General features: G+C 46.0%; 1 protein-coding gene across 1 annotated transcript in view; it reads right to left on the bottom strand.

Moving 5' to 3' along the window:
• PDCD11 (programmed cell death 11) overlaps positions 1–20,137 on the bottom strand; it is a 40,960-nt gene continuing 20,823 nt past the window's right edge. Inside the window, exons 20-36 of the mRNA XM_036735965.1 lie at positions 18,165–18,694; positions 14,600–14,662; positions 12,167–12,275; positions 11,085–11,174; positions 9,671–9,773; positions 9,205–9,382; positions 8,005–8,061; positions 6,659–6,781; positions 6,202–6,324; positions 5,471–5,783; positions 5,068–5,175; positions 4,079–4,225; positions 3,414–3,664; positions 2,496–2,664; positions 1,800–1,953; positions 1,191–1,356; positions 1–570 (exon numbers count right to left, since the gene is read on the bottom strand). Coding sequence (XP_036591860.1) covers positions 399–570; positions 1,191–1,356; positions 1,800–1,953; positions 2,496–2,664; positions 3,414–3,664; positions 4,079–4,225; positions 5,068–5,175; positions 5,471–5,783; positions 6,202–6,324; positions 6,659–6,781; positions 8,005–8,061; positions 9,205–9,382; positions 9,671–9,773; positions 11,085–11,174; positions 12,167–12,275; positions 14,600–14,662; positions 18,165–18,694 — 2,856 coding nt within the window. The 3' untranslated portion in view covers positions 1–398. The remainder of the gene's footprint in view (positions 571–1,190; positions 1,357–1,799; positions 1,954–2,495; positions 2,665–3,413; positions 3,665–4,078; positions 4,226–5,067; positions 5,176–5,470; positions 5,784–6,201; positions 6,325–6,658; positions 6,782–8,004; positions 8,062–9,204; positions 9,383–9,670; positions 9,774–11,084; positions 11,175–12,166; positions 12,276–14,599; positions 14,663–18,164; positions 18,695–20,137) is intronic.

Raw genomic sequence — 20,137 nt, forward strand, 5'->3', positions numbered from 1 at the left:
AACTCTTGCTTTTATATCATCTTTATTTCACAATATATCCCCCCTCCCACCCAACCATCCCTTGTAACAAAAAAGAAAAAAAAGTTCAGAGAAATTATGAGACACATTGACCATGCCTGACATACATACTTCTGCACACTCAAACACTCACACACCTAGCTACACACACACACACACACACACACACACACACACACACACACCCCTACACACAGACGGGCATCACTCCTGGCTTTTACAGGGCTACCCTGTATCACTACAAACAACACTTAAATAAAGCCCCTCACACCAGCTCCCCCCCCATTATGGTTTTTAAAAAAATACATCTCATGTCCAGTCTCCTGGAGTGATCACTGGGAGGATGCTGGTATGGCCCAGCTGGGCCCCAGAGTCAATAACTAGCTCTCAGTAAGGGTGCTCCTGGCCTCCACATAGCTTAAGGCCTTCTCCTTGACAGCCTGCACCGTCTCGGCTGTGCCGTGTTGTTTCTCATAGTCCAGGTAGCGTTTGAAGAAGAATTTCATCCGCTTGGGGGCCAGACTCAAGTGCACCACTCGCTCAAAGATGTCCCTGGGTCACAAGAATAGAGAGCTCAGGGAATGGGAGCCTGGCCCTCCACAGCCAGAATTTGTCAGTACTAAGAAATCTCTCTGTGGCACAGGCAATGGAGAAAACTCGGCCTTACCCCAAATAAACTGAGAGTGAAGTTGCTGGGCCTGGGAGATGGGGATGGAGTCTCAGGAGAAAGACCTGAACTTAACATCAGCAGCCCTATATCCCAGTCCCAGTTCTGCCCTAGCCCCCACTCCTTGGGATGGGTGCCAGGAAAAACATAAGGTCATGCCTGAGAAAGTGCTAGAAATGAAAGCTGATACACAGACAATTATTAGGAAGGCCCAAGCTCTCTGGCTTCTAGCCAGCCCACTGAGCCCATATTGCTGCCCAAGGCCAAACAGAGGCCCCTCGCTATTGGACAAAACCTCCTTCTGGTAAAAGGATGGAGAAAGGCTGGAAGGTGGAGAGAAATAAACACAGGGCTGCCTCTTTATACACAAAAGCCAGTTTTAGCTAGAATCAAAAAAGCACTGGGTCACTAGGCAAGCAGTTGGTCACCTCAGGACCAATGAGCCTTCCCCTGCCTCACTCCAAGGCTGGCCAGCTCCTTGTCCTCTCTCCCTCCCCCGACCTACCGGACTTCCTTCTGGCTCCCGTGCTTGATGACCATGTCAACGTAGACGGACCAGACATCTGTGCGCTTGGGGTAGCTGCTCAGGGTGCTCTCAAACATGGCCTTGGCTCGTTCTGCATCCCCCAGGTGGAACTCCAGCTGGGCAAATTTGGAGATGACATCCACATCTGCAACGGCAATGGTGACTCAGACCTTTCTCTAACAGACTAGGTTCAAGATGATGGGGAAGGATGCCCACTCCTACTCCTTGGTCATCGTTCCCAGGATCCCAGCCCTTTCTGGAAGGACAAAGCCTAATCTGAGATTACTGGGTATGTTAAGGATGGGGAAGGTGGAGTCAGGGAAAGGTCCTAACTTCACTGGCCACTGGGCCTCTTTACCTAAGCCCACATAACATCTCAACAAAGTGGCTGGGGGTGAAGTTTAATTCTGATATCCTCATCCTTGAGAACTGGGACTCTGGGAAGGTCAACTGTTATTTTGTGCAAAACCAAGAACTACACGAAAGTCACCCTGACAAGAAGGCCCACCTGTGCCAAGCTGGAGGAATCCCCAGAAGCCCCACTTGGGGAAAGCAGAGATGGGGATAAGAGGGACAAAGAGGCCTTACGTTCTTTCTGTGGCAGACAACTGAAGGCCCGCTGCAGCAGGCGGTGACTGGCGTCAGCCTGCCCCCTCTGAAGAAGGAAGGCACCATATTTGATCCACACAGTCTTCTCTTGTCGGAAACGTTTCAGCATCCGACCATAGAGCTCTTCAGCTGCCTGGGGGAAAAGAGGAGGTGAGCAGATGAACAAGAGAACCAAAGTGAAACCCAGGCCAGAGACTGGGGGCCAGGAAGGGATGGGAGAGAGCTTTTATTTTAGCGAGGTGACTCCTCCCAGGGTACATTGCTCTTGAGCTCAGGGAGAGGTCCCTAAGGGGGTGTGAGGACAAAGAGGGATGGGAAAGACAAAATGAGAAGGCACTATACTTGGAGAGAGACACTTTCCTCCTATCTAGGGTACACTAAGGAGACACGACTGGAATTCTGTTGACATCTTCACCTTCAAATAATTTCCACATCTAGCAATTTGCTTAACCTCTAAAAGGAAGGAATTATTCTTCCCATTTCATAGATAGGGATGCTGAGGCCCAAGATTGTGAAACAATTTTCTCAAAGTTACAGCAAGAGCCGAGGATTCTCAACTTTAAACCCTGCCTTTGTGACGCCCACTGGGCAAGTTCTGTCTCAAGGAGGGATGGGGAAGAGACTCTCCTGGGGCTTGAAGGGGATCATCTCTGATCAAGGAGTTGGGAAACATACCTGGTACTTCTCTGACTTGGTGTAGATGTTAGCCAGCTGGAGGAAGACCTTCAAGGGCTCACAGTACTGCACTGCCCGCTCAAAGACCTTGGTCAGAGTCTCTTTGGAGCCATACATGTTCTCCAGGTTCATCAAGGCCACCCACACATTTAGCTTCTCCTGCTCTTCTCTGGGGGTCCAGAGGGGAAGCAGGATACAGAGGGGTCAAAACTCAAGCTCCAGTCCAATGGACCTCTTTCCCCTCTATATGGGGGCTAACTCTCAGTGTCTGAAATACAGATTACAGCCACCACCACCACCACCCCCTGCTGCAGCCTTCAGATCTCCCACACCCCCTCAATGTTAGGGAACAGGCTTAGAGATCAATCTTGAGCAATCCCTGCCTTTCAAAAGTTTGTCAGAAGCCTGGATCCTTGATTCTTTGGCATTCCCTGCCGGATCCAACTCCATCAGGGAGGACATACAATATCTCTTAGGTCTTTCCCTGGAGGGAGTGAGGGCCTTGACTCACAGATTGGGGTTGAGAGGGTATCAATCCCTGAACATGAATCCTCCCTCCTCCTCCTCCGAACCAGGAGAGCCTGGATCTCATACCGACTGATCACAATTTACTGAGTATCATAATTATTTGCATCTATCCCTATGAAGTCAAAAACTACAAGAAGATAGTTACTATGTTTCACTCATCCCTGTTCTTATCACAAACAGAAAAGGCAGTAGCCCCCATGGTGCTCTCACCTCCCCTCCCTACTCAGGTGCTCATGACCTGTACAGAAGCCACAAGCCAGATGGAAGGAAGAAAGGAAGAGCAGCCACCCTCAATCAGTCTGCAGAGCTAACTCCTGCCAAGCCAAGCATTCCCCAAAGATGTGCTTCCTTCTCCTCTCCATGGGAGCTGCCGGGAGGGTGCCTCTTTACCTGAAGGAGATGGACTTAAGAGCTCTCTCCGCCACTGCCCGGGCTTTCTCGATCTCTGTGGCGTGCAGGTGGAAGGCCATGTACTGCAGCCACAGAATGGAGCTGTTGGGGGAGCTCAGAACCAGCCGATCAAAGTCATCCGCGGTCTCAGGCTGCCAACTGGGGTCCATCAGGGCTGCCTCGATGCGTGACAGCTCCTTCTCTGCCTGCTGTTTCTCCAGCTCCTTGTCCTTTTTGCTTTTCTTCTTCAGCTACGGAGGAGCAGGTAAGAGTGAGTGGTGGCACCCAGCTCTCAACTCCAACCCACCCTAGAGAGGCACATGCAGAGACAGCCAAGAAGGCATCTGGATTCTGTCACCCTCTCATTCCCCTGGGAGCCCAGAGTCCCCACTGGCTAGCATTTCAATCACTGTCATTACCGTGTCCACTAATCACAGGCTCAACTCCAGGGCCCTTGAACTTTCTTACTGTTGTATCTTCCCTGAACCCTAAGGCTCACGTTGAGGTGAGCTGGAAGCTTCCCAAAAGGCCTCTTAGGGTCTTGGGAGACAGATTTAGTGACTCCCTCCCGTCCAAATCATCTAAGGCAGGGCCTCCCATCACAAGGCTAGGTTTTGGAAAATATTCCTCGGGGAGACTAAAAAAGCCCCAGGGGAAGACCGAACCGTGGCTTGGCTTGCTTCCTCTTCTTCGCTGTCCGAACTCTCCTCTTGGGGAGGCATGGCAGGGGTAAGCATGTCCAGACTCACGTCCCATGCAAAGCCCGAAGACAGCTGCAGCCTGGGGACTTCCTTTGGCTTGGGCTGCTCCTTCTGTAAGAACCAGAGAGACTCTGAGGCCAGAGGCTTCCTTCTGATCAGACACTGCCGAGTCTCCCTGGTCTCCCCAGGCCTGCCACATAACCACTCCCCAACCCCTCCATCTCCTGACGCTGGGCAAACAGCATTTACCCAATGATCATCTACTGACAAGAACCGTCAAGGATGAGAAGACAAGGGCAGGCTGTACCCTTTGGCACAGACAAGATGATGGCTCTACCGGGAGCCCTGATCTGTGTACAGCAGTGCGCAGGGACACTGTTGCCACTTATGACATTGTGGGGCTTTGTAGCTTCATCTCTGTGATCTGATCTCATCATCACATTTAAATGGAGCTTTAAGGCCAATGAAGTAGCTGCCATCATTATGTTACAGAAGAGGATACTGAGGTCCAGAAGTTAAATCGTTTATCTTGGGCCATAAAGCTACCAACTGGGGGCAAGATTAGAACCCAGACCCTTCTAGACTTGAAGCCTGGTGTTTTGTGTTTAAATTGGGATATAGGGAGGAGCAGGGTGTACACTGATGATGTCACTGACTTATGAAACTCTTTGTACTAGTAAAGATGTTCTGCAAACTCTGGTCTGAGTTTTAGTTAAATGATTTGGCCACCATCACAGAAAGAGAACTTGAACCCAGACCTTCCTGTCTTCAAGGCCAACCAAATCACAAGACAGAACTGTAACTATTATCTTCCTTTTTATAGATAAGGACATGAAGAGAGAGAGGAGAGGGGAATTCCCGAGGTCACACAGCCAGCGAGTGGTACAATCAGGAGCAGACTTAGGTCTTGAGACACCCAGTCATTTCCCCCTTCAAGAGCCGACCTTTCTTACCTTGGGCTGCTTAAGTCTCTTCTTTTTCTCCTCCTTATAATTAACTTCAACTCCACTATCATCTTCTTCAGGTGGGAAGTTTTGCTTTTTCTTCTTGTTCGATTTCTCCTGGGACAACACAGAGTGGAGATAGAAGTGACCGATTTGTTCATTCAGCTGGCATTTACTAACTTATCCCTAAGACCTCTCAAGGCAGACACCAAAGGGCGTCTGAGTGCTAGGGTTGTACCTAGCGGCCCCATCTCTGACCTCCTGGACCACATCATGGACAACCATGGCCTTGGGAGGTCACCTCTACACTCGGTCTACCCTCGGCCTTCTCTCCAGGGCACAGTACGGAGGCCACGGAGTTCTCGCTTCCAATGTTTTCTTTTTTAAAGGAGATCTCCACACAAGGAAGTACCTGTTCTCTTTCCAACTCTGGCATCTTCCGCTTCCCTTTATTTGCTGACTTTTCTCCTGGTTTGACATTGGGCTCACTGCCCTCTTCCTCCTTCAGTTTCGTCTTTGACTCTTGCTGCTTCTGCTTCTTCTGCTTTGTCTTGGAGTCACCATGATCTCCTTCCTCCAATTTCCGCTTCTTCTTAGGCTGACCGCTGAGCATCTCCTTCCCCTGGTCCCGCAGTGGCAGACCCAAAGACTCAGGAAATACATCTGGCTCCCCAGTGTCTTTGGGGAGGAAGGACAGATACACCAGGTTCTGCTGCCGGTTCACCCTGGATGGGCACAGAGAGACAGCAACGAGAGGAAACAAAGCCAAACACTTTTCTTCGGTCTGGACTCAAGCGGAACTGACCAAGAACCTTCTTGTCACATGGACTGGTGGAGTCAGTATGGGGGCAGAGTCAGGGCTGGAATGGCAGCACTGGAAGCCCATGGCTGACACTCTGGGGCTAGGTCTCCAGACCTGCAGAGTTAAGAGGCTCCCAAGAAAAGGGCTTACTTTGGTCTGCACAGTAGATTCACCCCGGCCACAATTTGTCTTTTTAGGAATCTGCCTGAGAGTTGGCCTGGCTTTATTTTATGAAGGCCACTTAACTCAAAACCATGGGAGGAGGGGCCCTGAGGCAGCTTATTGACAAGGGCATGGGGGTGGGGTACGAGCACAGCCTCTGCCTCTGTTTCTAAGCCTACCTCAAGACCTTGGCTGAAAGAAGCTTTCCTTCTGGAAGGTAAGTTTGGTACAAAGTTCTGTCAGACAGGAAGTACTTGGTAACATGACGGTACTTGACCCGACCCACAAGTGTCGGGCCAATGCTATAAAAAAAGAAAGACACAACTGTAGATTCGGAGGGAAAACCTTGGTCATCCTGGAGCAATGAGACAACTCTGCAAAGTCTAAGATGGGGGGCAGAGACCCTCTAGTGACTTCAGAAACAGGAAGCAGTCATTTTACAGCAAAAGGGAACTTCTGGCAGACACAACCCTCCTCCCTACTAAGGCCACCCAGTAATTTCCATGAATGGTAGAAGCCCCTTTTCTGAGATTCCCTAAAAAGAGGTTTGGTAACTGTACAGTTCTAGGAGGCAGAGGAGTGGACAGGAAGACCTGGGGGTCCTCTGACCCAGGCCTCTAGCCCCACACTTCTCACCGAAAGTACACTCCCAGCTTCTTGATGGCTTCCACATAGCCCCGTAGGCGCTGTCCTTCTTTAATGTCCTTGATAGAGTTCACTTCAGGGTCTTCTATTTTGCTTTTCATTCTGGGGTTTGTTCTGGGGGAACAAGTGGAGGGGGAGGGGCACACGAGGTGAACACCATGCTTAACTGCTCCACCCAGTCTTTGTGCCATTCTTCCCAGGCCGGCCCTCCCCTTCAGCATTCTACATTCTGTCAAACTAGACAAATTAGAGTCTCAGGCACCAAACATCCCACCTTCCAATCTCTGTCCCCTGCACAGGCTGGTCCCCATGTCTGGCATGTTTTCTCCTCATCCCTGCCTCTATAATTCCTAGCTCTCTTTCAAAGCTCAGTTCAATTGTTTCAGCCCTTTCCTGCAATTTGTAATTTATGTTTACTTTATTTAGTATGTACTATGAATGTCATTTCCCTCCAGTACAATGTCCTTGAGGACAGGGATGATTTCTTTTTTTGTCACTGTATCCCTAGTGCCTGGCACATAGAAGTCTCTTAACAAAAATTAACTGAACAGAAAAAAAGATGAACCCATAACCATGGCGACATTGGCATAAATTTTAATCACTAAGAAAACTGCCCAGAGAATGATCCTTCCCCCTGCCACAGGCTAATTATATACCCATCTTGGACTCTTCTGGGTTTGTTTGGTTTTTTTTTTTGAGGTTTTCTTTTCTTTAAGGTTTAATTTATTTGCTTGCCTATTCAATATTTTATCTTTCCCCAGTTACATGTAGAAAATTTTTAACATTCATTTTTAAAACCTTGAGTTCCAAGTTCTCTCTCTCTCTTCCTCCCTCCCCATTGAGAAGGCGAGCAATTCAATATAGGTTATATACATGTAGTCATGCAAAACATATCAATAATAGTGATGCTGTGAAAGAAAAAAAGTAGACAAAAAAAAAAACACTGACAAAAATTGTTAAAAAATATGTTCAATCTGTATGGAGACACCACCATCTCTTTGTCTGGGGATGGATAGCATTTTTCATCATAAATCCTTCACAGTTGACATGGATCACTGTATTTCTGCTCTTCTGGTTTTTTGACCCCCTGAATTCAGGCAGCCCAGGAGACCTTGACACCAGACTACCCTTGTCTCTGAGGGAAAAAAACCTTAAGAACCGGCATATGGGGTAATATGCAATTAGAACAACCCTGGGTTCTTTACGCCAAGGGCCCCAAAAAAGGTGCAGGAAGGCAAGGAGCTGAAAGAAATTCAAACTTTTCTAAACCTAGAAAATTGATCAAGAGGGTGATCTGCCCCCTGCCCCCCCCAAAAGAGGCCTAGCCCAAAGCCTACCTGGACTGTCGTAGTGACAGGGTCAGTACGGGGTCTTTGTTGGATAGCACACAACACCTGCAGAAAGGGAGAAAAGAGTGAGACCCAGAGAGTTTAGTGAGCACCCAGCCAGGACCTGCAGCCTTCCCACGCAGGACCCATCCTCTAGATCAGGCTCAGAACCATGACATCTAGTGCACGGGGCAGCATGGACCTAAAGGAAGGCGCTGCATGTCGAGTCCAGGCTGCCCATGTCTAGGCCCCTACGGCTCCCCCAGCCCTTTGCCCAAAGAACTCTAATGGCCCCATCACCACAGAATCAGATCCAGAGTCCTCTACTTGGCTTTTATAGACAATCTGGTCCCTTCCATCTTTCCCCTCTGAACTCTCTAATCCAGCCACCCCAGCCCTCCTGCTGCTCCCAGTACACAGTACGTATCTCCTGCCTCAGTCCCTCAAGCCCAGCGCCCTCTCTCCTCTCAGACTTCCCTGGCTTCCTTCGAGACAGTTCAAATCCCACCGTCTGCAAAAGGACTTTCTCATCCCTCCTGTCTGGTGGCATTCAAGATTCCCTGCCAATTATACTTGTGTATCTCCAACATAGACCATTCTTGGCCTATCGTCTCTTCCATTAGAAAGCTGGTTCCTTGAGGGAGGGCAGGGATGGTGTTTTTGCCTTTCTTTGTATGCACAGTAGACAGCACACAGTAAGCATTTAATAAATGCCTGTGGTCTAAAGCATTATGCAGCATTAAAGTGCTTTACCAACAGAAGTTACTATGTCATTTTCATTTTTGTCTGTGATATAACACAGCTTAATAAATGCTTGTGGAATTATATTATTAATAATATTATTACTGTTGCTAATTAATTGAGAGAACTGGCCTCTAGACCCATCTCTGCCACTAGTCCATGGTGAGGTCTCAGGCTTTGTCACTGCCTCTGCCTAGGCTTCAGGTTCTTCCTCTCATAAGAGAGGGATGACCCACTTAGCCTACCTATGGGGCAGGAGGGGAGAGGGAATAAACCGAAACCAGGTGGGAAAGTGTTTGAAAGCTGTTACAAAATGAGGGTCAGCTGTGTAACCAGCTCTGCACCAAGGCCCTCCAGGAGTTTATGTTCTAAGTTCTCAGTGGTGACACAGGACTAAAATACACAAAGAACCAGAGAATGGGGCAGAACAGGGAGATGGACACAGAGCAGAAGGCCAGTCAGTCTCACCTGACCATTTTCTCAGGGTGGAAGCCTTCCAGGGGCGCCTCCAGATAAGAGTCGCTCAGGTGAAAGATGCTAACTTTCCCAACTTTCCCAAATGGGAAGAGGACTTGCAGTCCCTCTTTGGGGATGACCTTCACCACGCGGCCCATGGCTACTTCTCCTTCTTCCAATTTGTGAGGACCTGGGAGAGGAGAACGGGACTCAGCCAAGAGAAAGAAAAATGGCTGCAAAGCCTGGCAGCTAGGTCAGGTCGGGAAGGGGTCAGGAAGAACAGAGAAGCGGGGGATCTAAGGATCAGCCTTCTCTGACTTGAAGCCAAGCTTCATGTCTCCAGAGTTACAGTGAGAGCACATCACGGCCCACATTCAGACTCTTCCCACAACAAGCGGAATGAGTCCTACGCCCTCTCCTGCCCAGATGGGTTGAAGGCCACTTTCCTGACAAGCCAGGGGTTGTTTCATCATCATACCTACGAGAGACAAGGTGAGGAAGCCCTTCGGGGATTCTGAGCCGACCACAGTAGCACTCAAGGCTTGGCCGATCTTGAATCTCTTCTCCGGACGCTTCAGAACCTAGATGAGTGAGAACTTTGATTCAATCCAACAAACCTCTGCTTTGGGCAAAGCACCTCACTAGATGCTCAAAGTTTTGTTTTGTTTTTTAAACTTGGGATGTAATCCCTGAATTCATGGAGCTTACCTAGGGGGAAGGATGACACATACAAAGGTAAATATAACACAAAACAGGGAGTGATGGGGGCAAAGGAGGGTTAGAAGATACCACAGGAAAATTTGAAGATCAAAAAAAACATTATTTGCTGAGGGATCAGAGAACCCTTTTGCGGGGGAGAGGGTGTTAGCGAGGAGAAGGGAGGTGGCACCTGAATCAAGCTAAGGAAGAAAAGCACTCTGAATGGCAAAGGAGGAGGAGCAGTGCATTCCAGATGCTGCACAACAATGTCGTGCTCAGACAATCGCTACTAGCCCCATATGCTTGAACTTTTATGTTCTATGTTTTATGTCCCAGCTGATCTTTGCAACTAATACATTCAATGTTTTATATATAATCTTTGCAACTAACAACAGGTAGGTGTTAAGTGATGAGAAATACATCTGGAAAGGTAACTGGAGTTCAACTGTGTGGGGCCTTAAGTGACAAATAGAGGAATTTGCATTTTATCCCACAGGAATGGGGAACTACCGAAGGTTCTGGGTGGGTGGCTGACATGATCAGACCTCTGGCCCTAGGAAAATTATTTTGGCAATTGTGGGGTAGATGGATCGCAAAGGAAACAGGCTTGGGAGCAAAGAGACCAGTCAGGACACTCTTACAATAATCCAGAATGTGGAGAGAGAGTCGACAGTACTTGGCAGCTGATTAAATGTGGGTCCAAAGGAGAAAGAAGTCCTGTGCCATCAGCAGAAGCAGTGATAAGGGGGACCAGCCTGAGGGTATGAGTCAAGCTTTGGACATGGGGTACTGGAGGTGCCAGCAGTCTTATCTAAATGCTAATGTCTAGCAGGTAACTCGGGGATAGAGTTTAGGGGAGACAATGCAGCTGGATAGACAGATGGGAGATTTGCCTATGTAGAGGTGGTGTGACTGAATCCATGAGAATGGCTAAAAGCACCAAAGGAGAAAGAGAGAAAAGAAAAGAGTTCCCTCCTTGGAGGGAACTCATGCTTGGGAGACTAAGAAGGCTGGTCAGACAGATGGCAGAATTCAGCTATATTATGGAACCCAGGGATCAACACCCCTCATTCCCTGTTGCCCGAGTAAACATAAAGAGTACTCTAGACATGTACGATGTCTAGATATGCACTACAAATGTTCCCAGAGGCTGAGGATCCTCAAGCCTCTGGCCCACAGGTACAGAGACCGACCTTGAAACTGAGAGAGGTCAACAGCTGAGGGATTCTTCCCCGGACATCAGAAGTTATCTCCACCTCAAGCCATTTTCTGATCACGTTGAACTGAAAGACAAGAGTGAGGAAGGGAGAAGAAAAACAGAAAAGGGGAGAAATCATGAAAGTTTTCTCCCTTTTTGTGGTACTGTAAGCCACAAATTCTTGGAACTATATCCCATTCCTTCAGGAATACCATGGACCTCCCAGAACGGAACGCCACCCCTCCGCCCCCCAGCATTCACTGTCTTCCTTTAGGGATTTCATTTTAAATACTGCACTTCAAGTGACGCAGCATGGGCAGGTACAGATGGGCTGCAATCTACAGTGAGAGAATGCTCACACTCACGAGAGTACAGAAGCACCCGATTATTTCCAGCAGTTCACCAAGGACCTGCCAAAGCAGCTCACTGCCTCAATAGGAGTGGTGTTGGTTTTGCTGGTGCTTCACCTGACCTACCAGTCCTCGCCCCAGATATGGCCCCCACCCACCATGAGAACAGGTCAGCCTTGATTTCTTTGTGCCCACATTCCCAAACGTGCACAAGACTGTCCTTCCACCTTTGGGGGGATGGGAGGTGTGAGGGAGAAGGCCTTTAGTTTCCAAATCCTACACTTTCCAGACACAGCCACATACGCAAGATGAATCCCAATGTTCAAGCTTTAATGCATCTTTCAAAGCCTGGTTCAACTCTTACCTCTTCTACAAAGCTTTCCCCAAGTGCTTCTGCCCACACTCACCACACCCTCCTCTAACCTTCCCCTGCAAGTACAATCTGTACACTACATGGTTTAGCACTTATCTTTCATTTTTTCACATCTTAGTCTTGCTCTTTAGCCTCAATCAGACTTTACACTCTAAAAAAGCAATGGATCACATATTATTCTCCTTTTTTATCCCCTGAATGGCATAAGCAAGGTTTAATGCCGAACACTTATGGGGTACCCCCAAAATGCTTGTTTGCTTGAGTAATAGGTTTTCTCTCTGTCCCCCATCACTTCCCAATCCCCTTCCCCTTTCCCCCAAAGAGGACACGTTAGTACCAGAATGTTCATCTCACCTTTCTCATAAAACAGATCACCGTCTGGCCAGGAGGGTACTGTTTGAGCTTCTCTGTGGGGCTAGAGGACTGAGTGCTGGGGTCATTACTGACGTCTTTCTCCAGCTCACTGTTTACACACAAGGCAGAGAAGGAAATGGTCTTGGTTTATTAAGGGGAGAAGCCAGTTTGAAAAGCTCCTTAAAAATAGCACCAGGTCAAATACTATGCCCTCAGCCCAATCCCGTGCACTCCTAAGGTACTCCCTCATGATATTAGAACAAGAATGGTTTGTTCCAGCTCATGTCCACAGGTCTACATGAGCTAAGTAAAAGCCTCTATTTTTCTTAAGCATTTAAAAAAACAAAAACTTCTTTTATGATAGTTTGTCAGGTATCTTCCTTCCCTTGGAAAAGACAAGAGAAATGTGTTCTTAAAATTGCCCACTTCAATCGCACCAAGACTAGATGAACCACCTAATCATGGAGGCTAATCATGGAGAACAAAGTGTTCGTTTTTAAAATGAAAGGAAGACTTCAATATAACAAGGAAAAAAATCTCAAGAGTCAGAAATTCTAAACTTTGCAAGGAGACTAGGAAGTGGAAGAACGTGACACACAGAAAAATTGAAAGACAAGTGTTTCCTCATTTATAAAATAACATGATTGGACTACGTGATCTTTCTTTTTCATGAAATATGGCTTTCTGAGACCTAAACTGGGAAGAGGTAAGAAAAAGAAAACTCTGACACATTATCTCCAATAAATGTTGATGCAAAATACAGCAAATAAAATATTAGCAAAGAGGTGACAGCAACATATCCAAAAGACTATCTTTATGAACAGGTTGGGTTTAGATCAGGAATGCACAGAATGGTCAACATTAGGAAACTATAAATATAACACTCATTCATGTTTAGAAAAAAAACAGCAACCAGAAAATAGAGGAATGGACCTTTTCCCAAGAAGCAGAATTATCTGTAATGGAGAAGTGATAGAGGTTGTTCCAATGTAATCAGGAGGGGAAGGGCAAAGCAAGGATATCCACTGTCACCACTGTTATTTCATATAGTTCTAGAAATGATATCTGACTTCAAGAAAAAGAAAATCAGAGATCATTTACAGGCAAAAAAGAAAACAAAATTGTTATCTCCAGATCACAATTAATGGTCTACCTACAAAACTCTCTACACAGAGTCAACTAAAATTAACTAAAGCAGTAACTTCAGTAAAGTAACAGGACACAAATTAAACCTGTATTTCTTAATTCTATGATCTACCTTCCACACACTTGAACTTGGGTTTAAAAAAAAAATCCGCTTCACATCCAAAATGGAGAAGTTTAGTTAAGCAGTAGACTGTCTGATAAAGATGGGTGGGACATGGGTGGACAGTAAGCTCAATGAGTCAACAGTATATGACAGCCTTCCCCCACTGCCCCATCCCACACCCCCAAAAAAATCAAATGCAGCCTTTGGTTACATTAAGAGAGAAGCACTATGCTTAGTCATGACTCTAGAGGTGATGGTCCCACTATCCCCTGACTTGATCAGACCTTATGTGCAGTACTGTGTTTAGTTAAGCCACATTTTAGCAAGGACACTGATAAGTTGGGAAGCATCAGAGGCAGGTAATGAGGGTGGAGAAAAAGGGTCTTTAGATCATTCCAAGTAAGGATCAGCTAAAAACTTGAATGTTTAAAATGAAGAAGAGAGACCGTATGAGGCTAGTATCTGGAAGGAGGCATTGGTATGGTGGTGGGAGTCCTATCTCTTATCCCCAAGATGCTGTGGGGACAGACCTCAAGCAAGTCACCTCATTTTGTTCATCCAGAAGAGGAAGGGAATGAATTATGACACTGGTTCTTAACTTTTGTTGTGTCATGGACCCTTTTGGCAGTCAGGTGAAACCCATGGAGCCCTCTCAGAATAACATTTTAAATGCATAAAATAACATATATAGCATTACAAAGGAAACAACTATAATGAAATAAAGTAATCAAGCTATTAAAAATCAAGCATATGGCCTCAGGTGATAGTTTCTAAAGTTCCTTCTAGCTCTAATGTTTTACAAATCTTTGAACTGACAGAGCAAGAAACTGAAACAGAGAGAGGCTGGGGTCAACCCAGACTCACAGAACTAGTTAAAAAATAACAATTCCAAACCAAGAACCCTACTCCCGATTCCAAACCATGTTCTCTTTCCAACAGACCAGTGTTGCCTATTTCAAACTATACTCAAAGCTGGTAAAAGATCTAAATTCTCTACAGCAGATTACCATACTCACTACAGCCCCAGTGGTTCATGGGAAGAAGGGGACACAACAAGTAAGAATGTGCCAAGTCTGAAAACAAAAGGGCTTTAAAAAGTAGTTATAGTTTTACTGAGTTCATTATCAGTGGTTAGGAATAGTTTCCTAACACCTCATCTAATGTATAAGCAGGGACCCTCTTACCTTGGTCGAATACTCAGCTCAGACACAGTCTGCGAACTTGATGGATGGCTGATTGGGAGGGACCTGCAGAAGTAAAGAAAATGAGTCAAGTCGCTTCTCTCCTTGCGCTAAAGCATCTCTCTTCCCTACCCAAAGTTAAGTATATTCCCTCCTCACCTCCCTATCTCACCTTACACACGAAGCTATCCTTGATCTCCCCAATGTCTAAGGTGCAACCCCTGCTCCCAAAATCACCCTGTATCTATTTCACATACAATTATTTGCATAAAGCTGTTTTGCTTGACTACGCCGTAAGCCACTGGAGGACAGGAGCTATTTCACTAACACCTGGCACGCGGCCTGGTATACTGTAAGTGCTTAATAAACTGCTTATGGATGGACTGATGACAGCTTGAAAGCTAGCTCTTTCTTCCAATTCTCAGGGGTAGAGAGTTGTTTCTGTTCCTTCTTCCCATCCCCACTCTCCCCTGCCTGATCTCTACCATTCTCAAAAAGCCAACTAAGTCATGATGAATTCTTAAGGACTGCTTAGGTCTACCAGAATCCTGGATCATTAAATAATGTTTGTAATGTAGATATAAGTGGGCCATCGGGTAAGATTTAGAAATGTGTTTGTTCTTTTGTGCATTTTCATTGGGGTATCACAGTTAGGTCCCAACTGGTGCAGACAATGAATCCCTTGAAGTAGTCACATGTATCTGAATCATATTATGCAAAATTATGGTTATGTAAACTATGGCAACTGGTGATGTGAATTTAAATAATATGACCATTTCAGGAAACTAACTGGGACCTAGCTGTATTTATTATAAAGGGCAACGACAGAAGATAATAGCAATACCCTCTCACAAAATATCAAAAAAAAAAAAAAAACAGGAGCGAAAAAAAGGCTATGGAGAGTTGGTGTGAGACCCAACTAAATTAGATCATTTCATGAGCATTTACAGATGAAACTGGACAGGAAATAGAAGGGAAATGGGGTGGACTCGAACACGTTTCTACAGCGATCTTGTCTCACCCCTGACGACAAAAACAAATCGTGATATTTGAACTCAACATTAGGTGAATCAGTATCCAAAATAAGTTCTATAAGGAAGTGGAAATGATATATGAAAAAAATCAAGCCAGGAGATCAGGAAGATCTGATTAAATCTGTGCTAGATGGGGCAGCTAGCTGGCTCAGTGAGGAGAGCACTGGCCCTGGAGTCAGGAGGACCTGAGTTCAAATCCAGCCTCAGACACTTGACACGTACTAGCTGTGTGACCTTGGGCAAGTCACTTACCCCCAATTGCCCTGCCCCCCCCCCAAATCTGTGCTAGAGGTGATACAATTTTAAAGGCATGTGGGGGCCAATTTTCAAGATCTCAAAAAAGAGGAACATTTCAAAAGAATGGAAAAGCTCCTAGATGGCACCAATACCCTAGAGAGAAGGGCCGCCCAAAAGACACCACTAACTACGTCTCTACCAAGACTTTGTAAGAATGGGCTAAATACTTTGTGAGTGTTCAGAGCATTCTTGAGAAAAATACAAGGTCACAGATAATACTCCATGGCACCTCTGGTCTTCAAAGTCACATGACTGCCAGAACTCCTGATAGCATTCAAGCTGATCACAAAAAACTTATTAACAGAGCTAAATGTCGCCTCCAAAGCCCTCCTTTACTGAGGGCCTCCTGCACTGCTGTCAGCATCATACAAGATGCTGGCAATTAGCCACTCAACAGTTCTCTAACAGTAATGCTAAACCAAATAAGAAACTAAGAGACAAAGGTATCTTGCCACTGTCATGGAGGACGAGCTTTTCCCAAAGTCTAAACAAAAGAGGAACATTCCATAGAAGGCAAGACTCTCTAGATGCACTGGCACGCTCCTCAGGAAGATGAGACACTGCTGTGATGACGGCAGCTGTGAGGGCAGCCTACTGAATTACTCCATCTACACACAACCTGAACACACACGGAGATAGCACTCAGCACGGTGCCTGGAACCCAGCAGGCGCTTAATAAATGTTACTGACTGACTCACAATGAGCAGGCACCCCAGCTGAAGGACTGGAGCAGGCTCAATTCTATTAGGAAAGTACAAATGCTTTCAATGGCCCTGAACTGCCGGCATCACCAAAGTCCATCTTCTTAAAATGGATACCCTCCCAGAGATGCTATAAGGTACAACTACAGAAAGATGCATGGGGGTGGGTCCTTTAAGTAGTAGGCACATTACTAACAATGACTCACACAAGAGAGATCACCAAGAACATGTGTGCCAAGACCTAAAAATCATGCCAGGTGAGGACTGGCTCAAGGGGCTGGACATGGTCAGCCTGGAGAAGAGGAAGAGGACACTAAGACAAGGCATCATCGCTGTCTTTAAGGCTTTGCCCTTCAGGAGATGGTTTAGGCTTGTTCTGTTTAGATCTAGATGGCAGAACTGGAAGCAGTGAGCGGAAGCTGCAAAGAGGCAGACGGATGTAGGCTGGACATAAGGAGAAATTTGCTCCAAAGCAGGGCAGAGTCATTGGAGTAATGCCAAAGAGTGGCCTGCCTCAGAAAATAAGGCATTTCCCCTCAACTGTGGGATTGGGGTGGGGGGGAACGACACCTTCAAGCAAAGCCTGGATGATCCCATTGAACAGGTTTACTGGGGAAACTTATTCAGACATAGGTTGGACAAGATCAACTCTGAGATACTTTCTTTTTTAAAGAAAAGTTTTTAATTAAGAAATGCACATTTACGTGCAAAGAAATCCACAAAAAAAGCAGTGGTTCATCAAAGTGTGGTTCTGGGATCCTTGGCAGTCCCTGACCCCTTTCAGGGGTACTCAAGGTCCAAACTATTTTAATAATAATATTCAGAACCTTTTCTAGTAGTATACTGATACATATATAACGCACAAAAGTTTTTTGGGGGGACAGGTCCTCAATAATTCTTAAGAGTTGTAAAGGAGTCTTGAGACCAAAAAGTTTGAGAACTGCTTAAAAAAAGGATTATAAGTGAAAGTGAATCTGCAGGGTACTTGTCTAATTCTGGTATTCTGCAGAAAGGTAACGAGCCTGCTCAAGAGGGAAAGATAACAAAGGTCAACCAGTGTGGCTCTGATCTCCACAACCTATTAAAGGATGGAGAGAATAGGTAGATCTTCCATTGAGGATTTATGGAAATAAAGAAACACTGATAAAAACGGCACAGGATGAATGTGACTGGCCCCACCCACGCCAATGAGACCCCAGCTCCATCCATCTTACTACAGTAGTTTTCTTTGAAAATCCGACTTGCTCCAAGACAACCTGATACATGAAATCTGATTTTACCAAGAGTCTAATGGGGGTAAGAGGTATAATATACACCTTACAAAAGAATCTTCAAAAAAGGATTCCTTTAGGGAATGTATCCTTATTCATTTAAGGTAGAATTCGATTTACTGAAGTCTGATTTAAACACAACTTTTGGAGAACATCTCTACTACTTAAAGTGAAGCACAAACGGATGGAAACTTCCCATTTCTAACTCCAACGTCTCCTTAACTCAGACTGACCTCCCTCTTGCCCCACCCCAAAGCCTCCTGACCTGTGAGTTAACAAAGTTCTCTGGCCAATCACTCGAGCAGTGACTGACTTTCCAACTTTCAGCTTGGCAGTAGGCTGGGTGCCAAGGGGCACATCATCCAGAATCTGGGAGGCATGGATACAGCCAATAAGGCCATTCTCAAGGGTCACGACGACATGGGTGGCCTTGACAGACTTCACAGTTCCAGTGACCACCTCCCCAATGGGCAGGGTGGGTTTCTCCAGCAGCTTGCTCATCACTTCTGATTCTTCCCCCACAGGCTCAGGAGCCACCGAGGGCAGAACTGGAGTCCTCTTCTTGACTGAACTCTCAACGGCTAAGAAGAGGCCAATGTCACTGGGCTTTGTACTCTTGATGATCAAAGAGACCCTCTGACCAACCTGCAGCTTCTCTGAGTCAAAGCGGAAGGTGTCATTGAGGTGAGAGGCCACCGGGAAAGCCACCAGCTGGCCAGTCTCCACCAAGGAGGCTACGGCAAATGTCTTTTCCAAATGCTCTATAACTGCTCGGTGCTCAGTGTCTTTCTTCAGCTGGGAAAAAACAAAAGGGAAAATTGTCTCAATTTTTCTCACTGAGTGTCTATTTTTGCTCACAGTAAATATGAAGTATCTACCCCAGTCTTCACTCATGTCTTTACGCTTTTTCTCATCTGCTCCCTATGTTTGAAATGCCCTCCTCTCCTGCTCTTTGCCTACTGAATTCCCACTAATCCTTTAAAGCCCCGCTTAAATGCCACCTCTTCCAGGAAGCCTTCCCAAATTCCTCTGGCTGATGATGACTTTTCCTTCCACAACTGGACCTTACTTTTGTAACTATTTAATATTTATCATGTACTTTTGTGCATTCTAGCTATCTGTGTTGGTGTCATACCCCTTACCTCTAACTAGACTACAAACGAACTCTATCTGACTTAAATTTTACATCTCCCCTGCAGCTTAGCACCAGTGGGTATTTAAAAAAAAATGTCTTGTATTATACCATATCATATCCCATGATACATACATGCACAGATATCCTATATTCCATTATCCAAAGGGCTAACAAGTACCCCATAAGGCTTCAAGTGGCAGAATGAGGACTAGCAGATAGACATTAAGGAGAGGCAGATTTCAAATCAACATAAAAAATGGATTGTCCATCCTGGTCACTTGGAAATGTTCTAATAGACTGGCCGACACGGTGTATTAGAGCAGGAGGGATTCCTGCTTTGGGAAGATGATCTCTAAGGCCCCTCCTGGGACTTTACAACCATTCTTCCCACAAATGACAAAACAGTAGGCAGCACAGTATATAGTGCCAAGAGTCCTGGAGGAGGAATGAGGAAGCCTGAGTTCTGATTCCACGCTCTATAAGCTCGGACAGGTCTCTTCCCTCTCTGAATCCCAACTTCCTCCTCAAAATGAAGGATTTGATCTCTCTCTCTCTCTCCCTCATTTTCTTGTTTGATGAGTCTCTAGTTTTGTGCTTGTTTCCTTCTATCATTCAACATTCATTAAGCTGTGCCAGGCACTTGATGCAAACCAAAAATTCCACTTGCTCCCTGTCACGCACACAATAGGCGCTTAATAAATGCTTACTGACAGACTGAACATCGCGCTATTCACTGCTGTGTTCTGATGTGGGTTACTACTGTGTGTGTGTGTGTGTGTGTGTGTGTGTGTGTGTGTGTGTAAATTCCACTGTGAAAAGTGTGGGGGTCCAATTTTCTGTAAAGCACCAGGTTAAGTGTTACAAAGTTTGATAAATGCTAGATGACAATTAATACCAGAACATAAATGGAGAGATCACTAAAAGGAAGCTGAACTCTTAGTAGCCTTGGCATTAGAGACCAATCTCAGTCTGGGAAACAGATGATGAAATGCACCTCTCTTATCAGCTGTGAGGTGGGAGACTACAGGTGAAGAAGGGTGCGTGCACTATGGAATGCAATCACTGTTTCAGTTGGCTTTCTTTCTCATAAAGGAGAGCTCAAA

The sequence above is a fragment of the Trichosurus vulpecula genome, chromosome 8, assembly GCF_011100635.1.
Source record: "Trichosurus vulpecula isolate mTriVul1 chromosome 8, mTriVul1.pri, whole genome shotgun sequence".
Lineage (NCBI taxonomy): Eukaryota > Metazoa > Chordata > Mammalia > Diprotodontia > Phalangeridae > Trichosurus > Trichosurus vulpecula.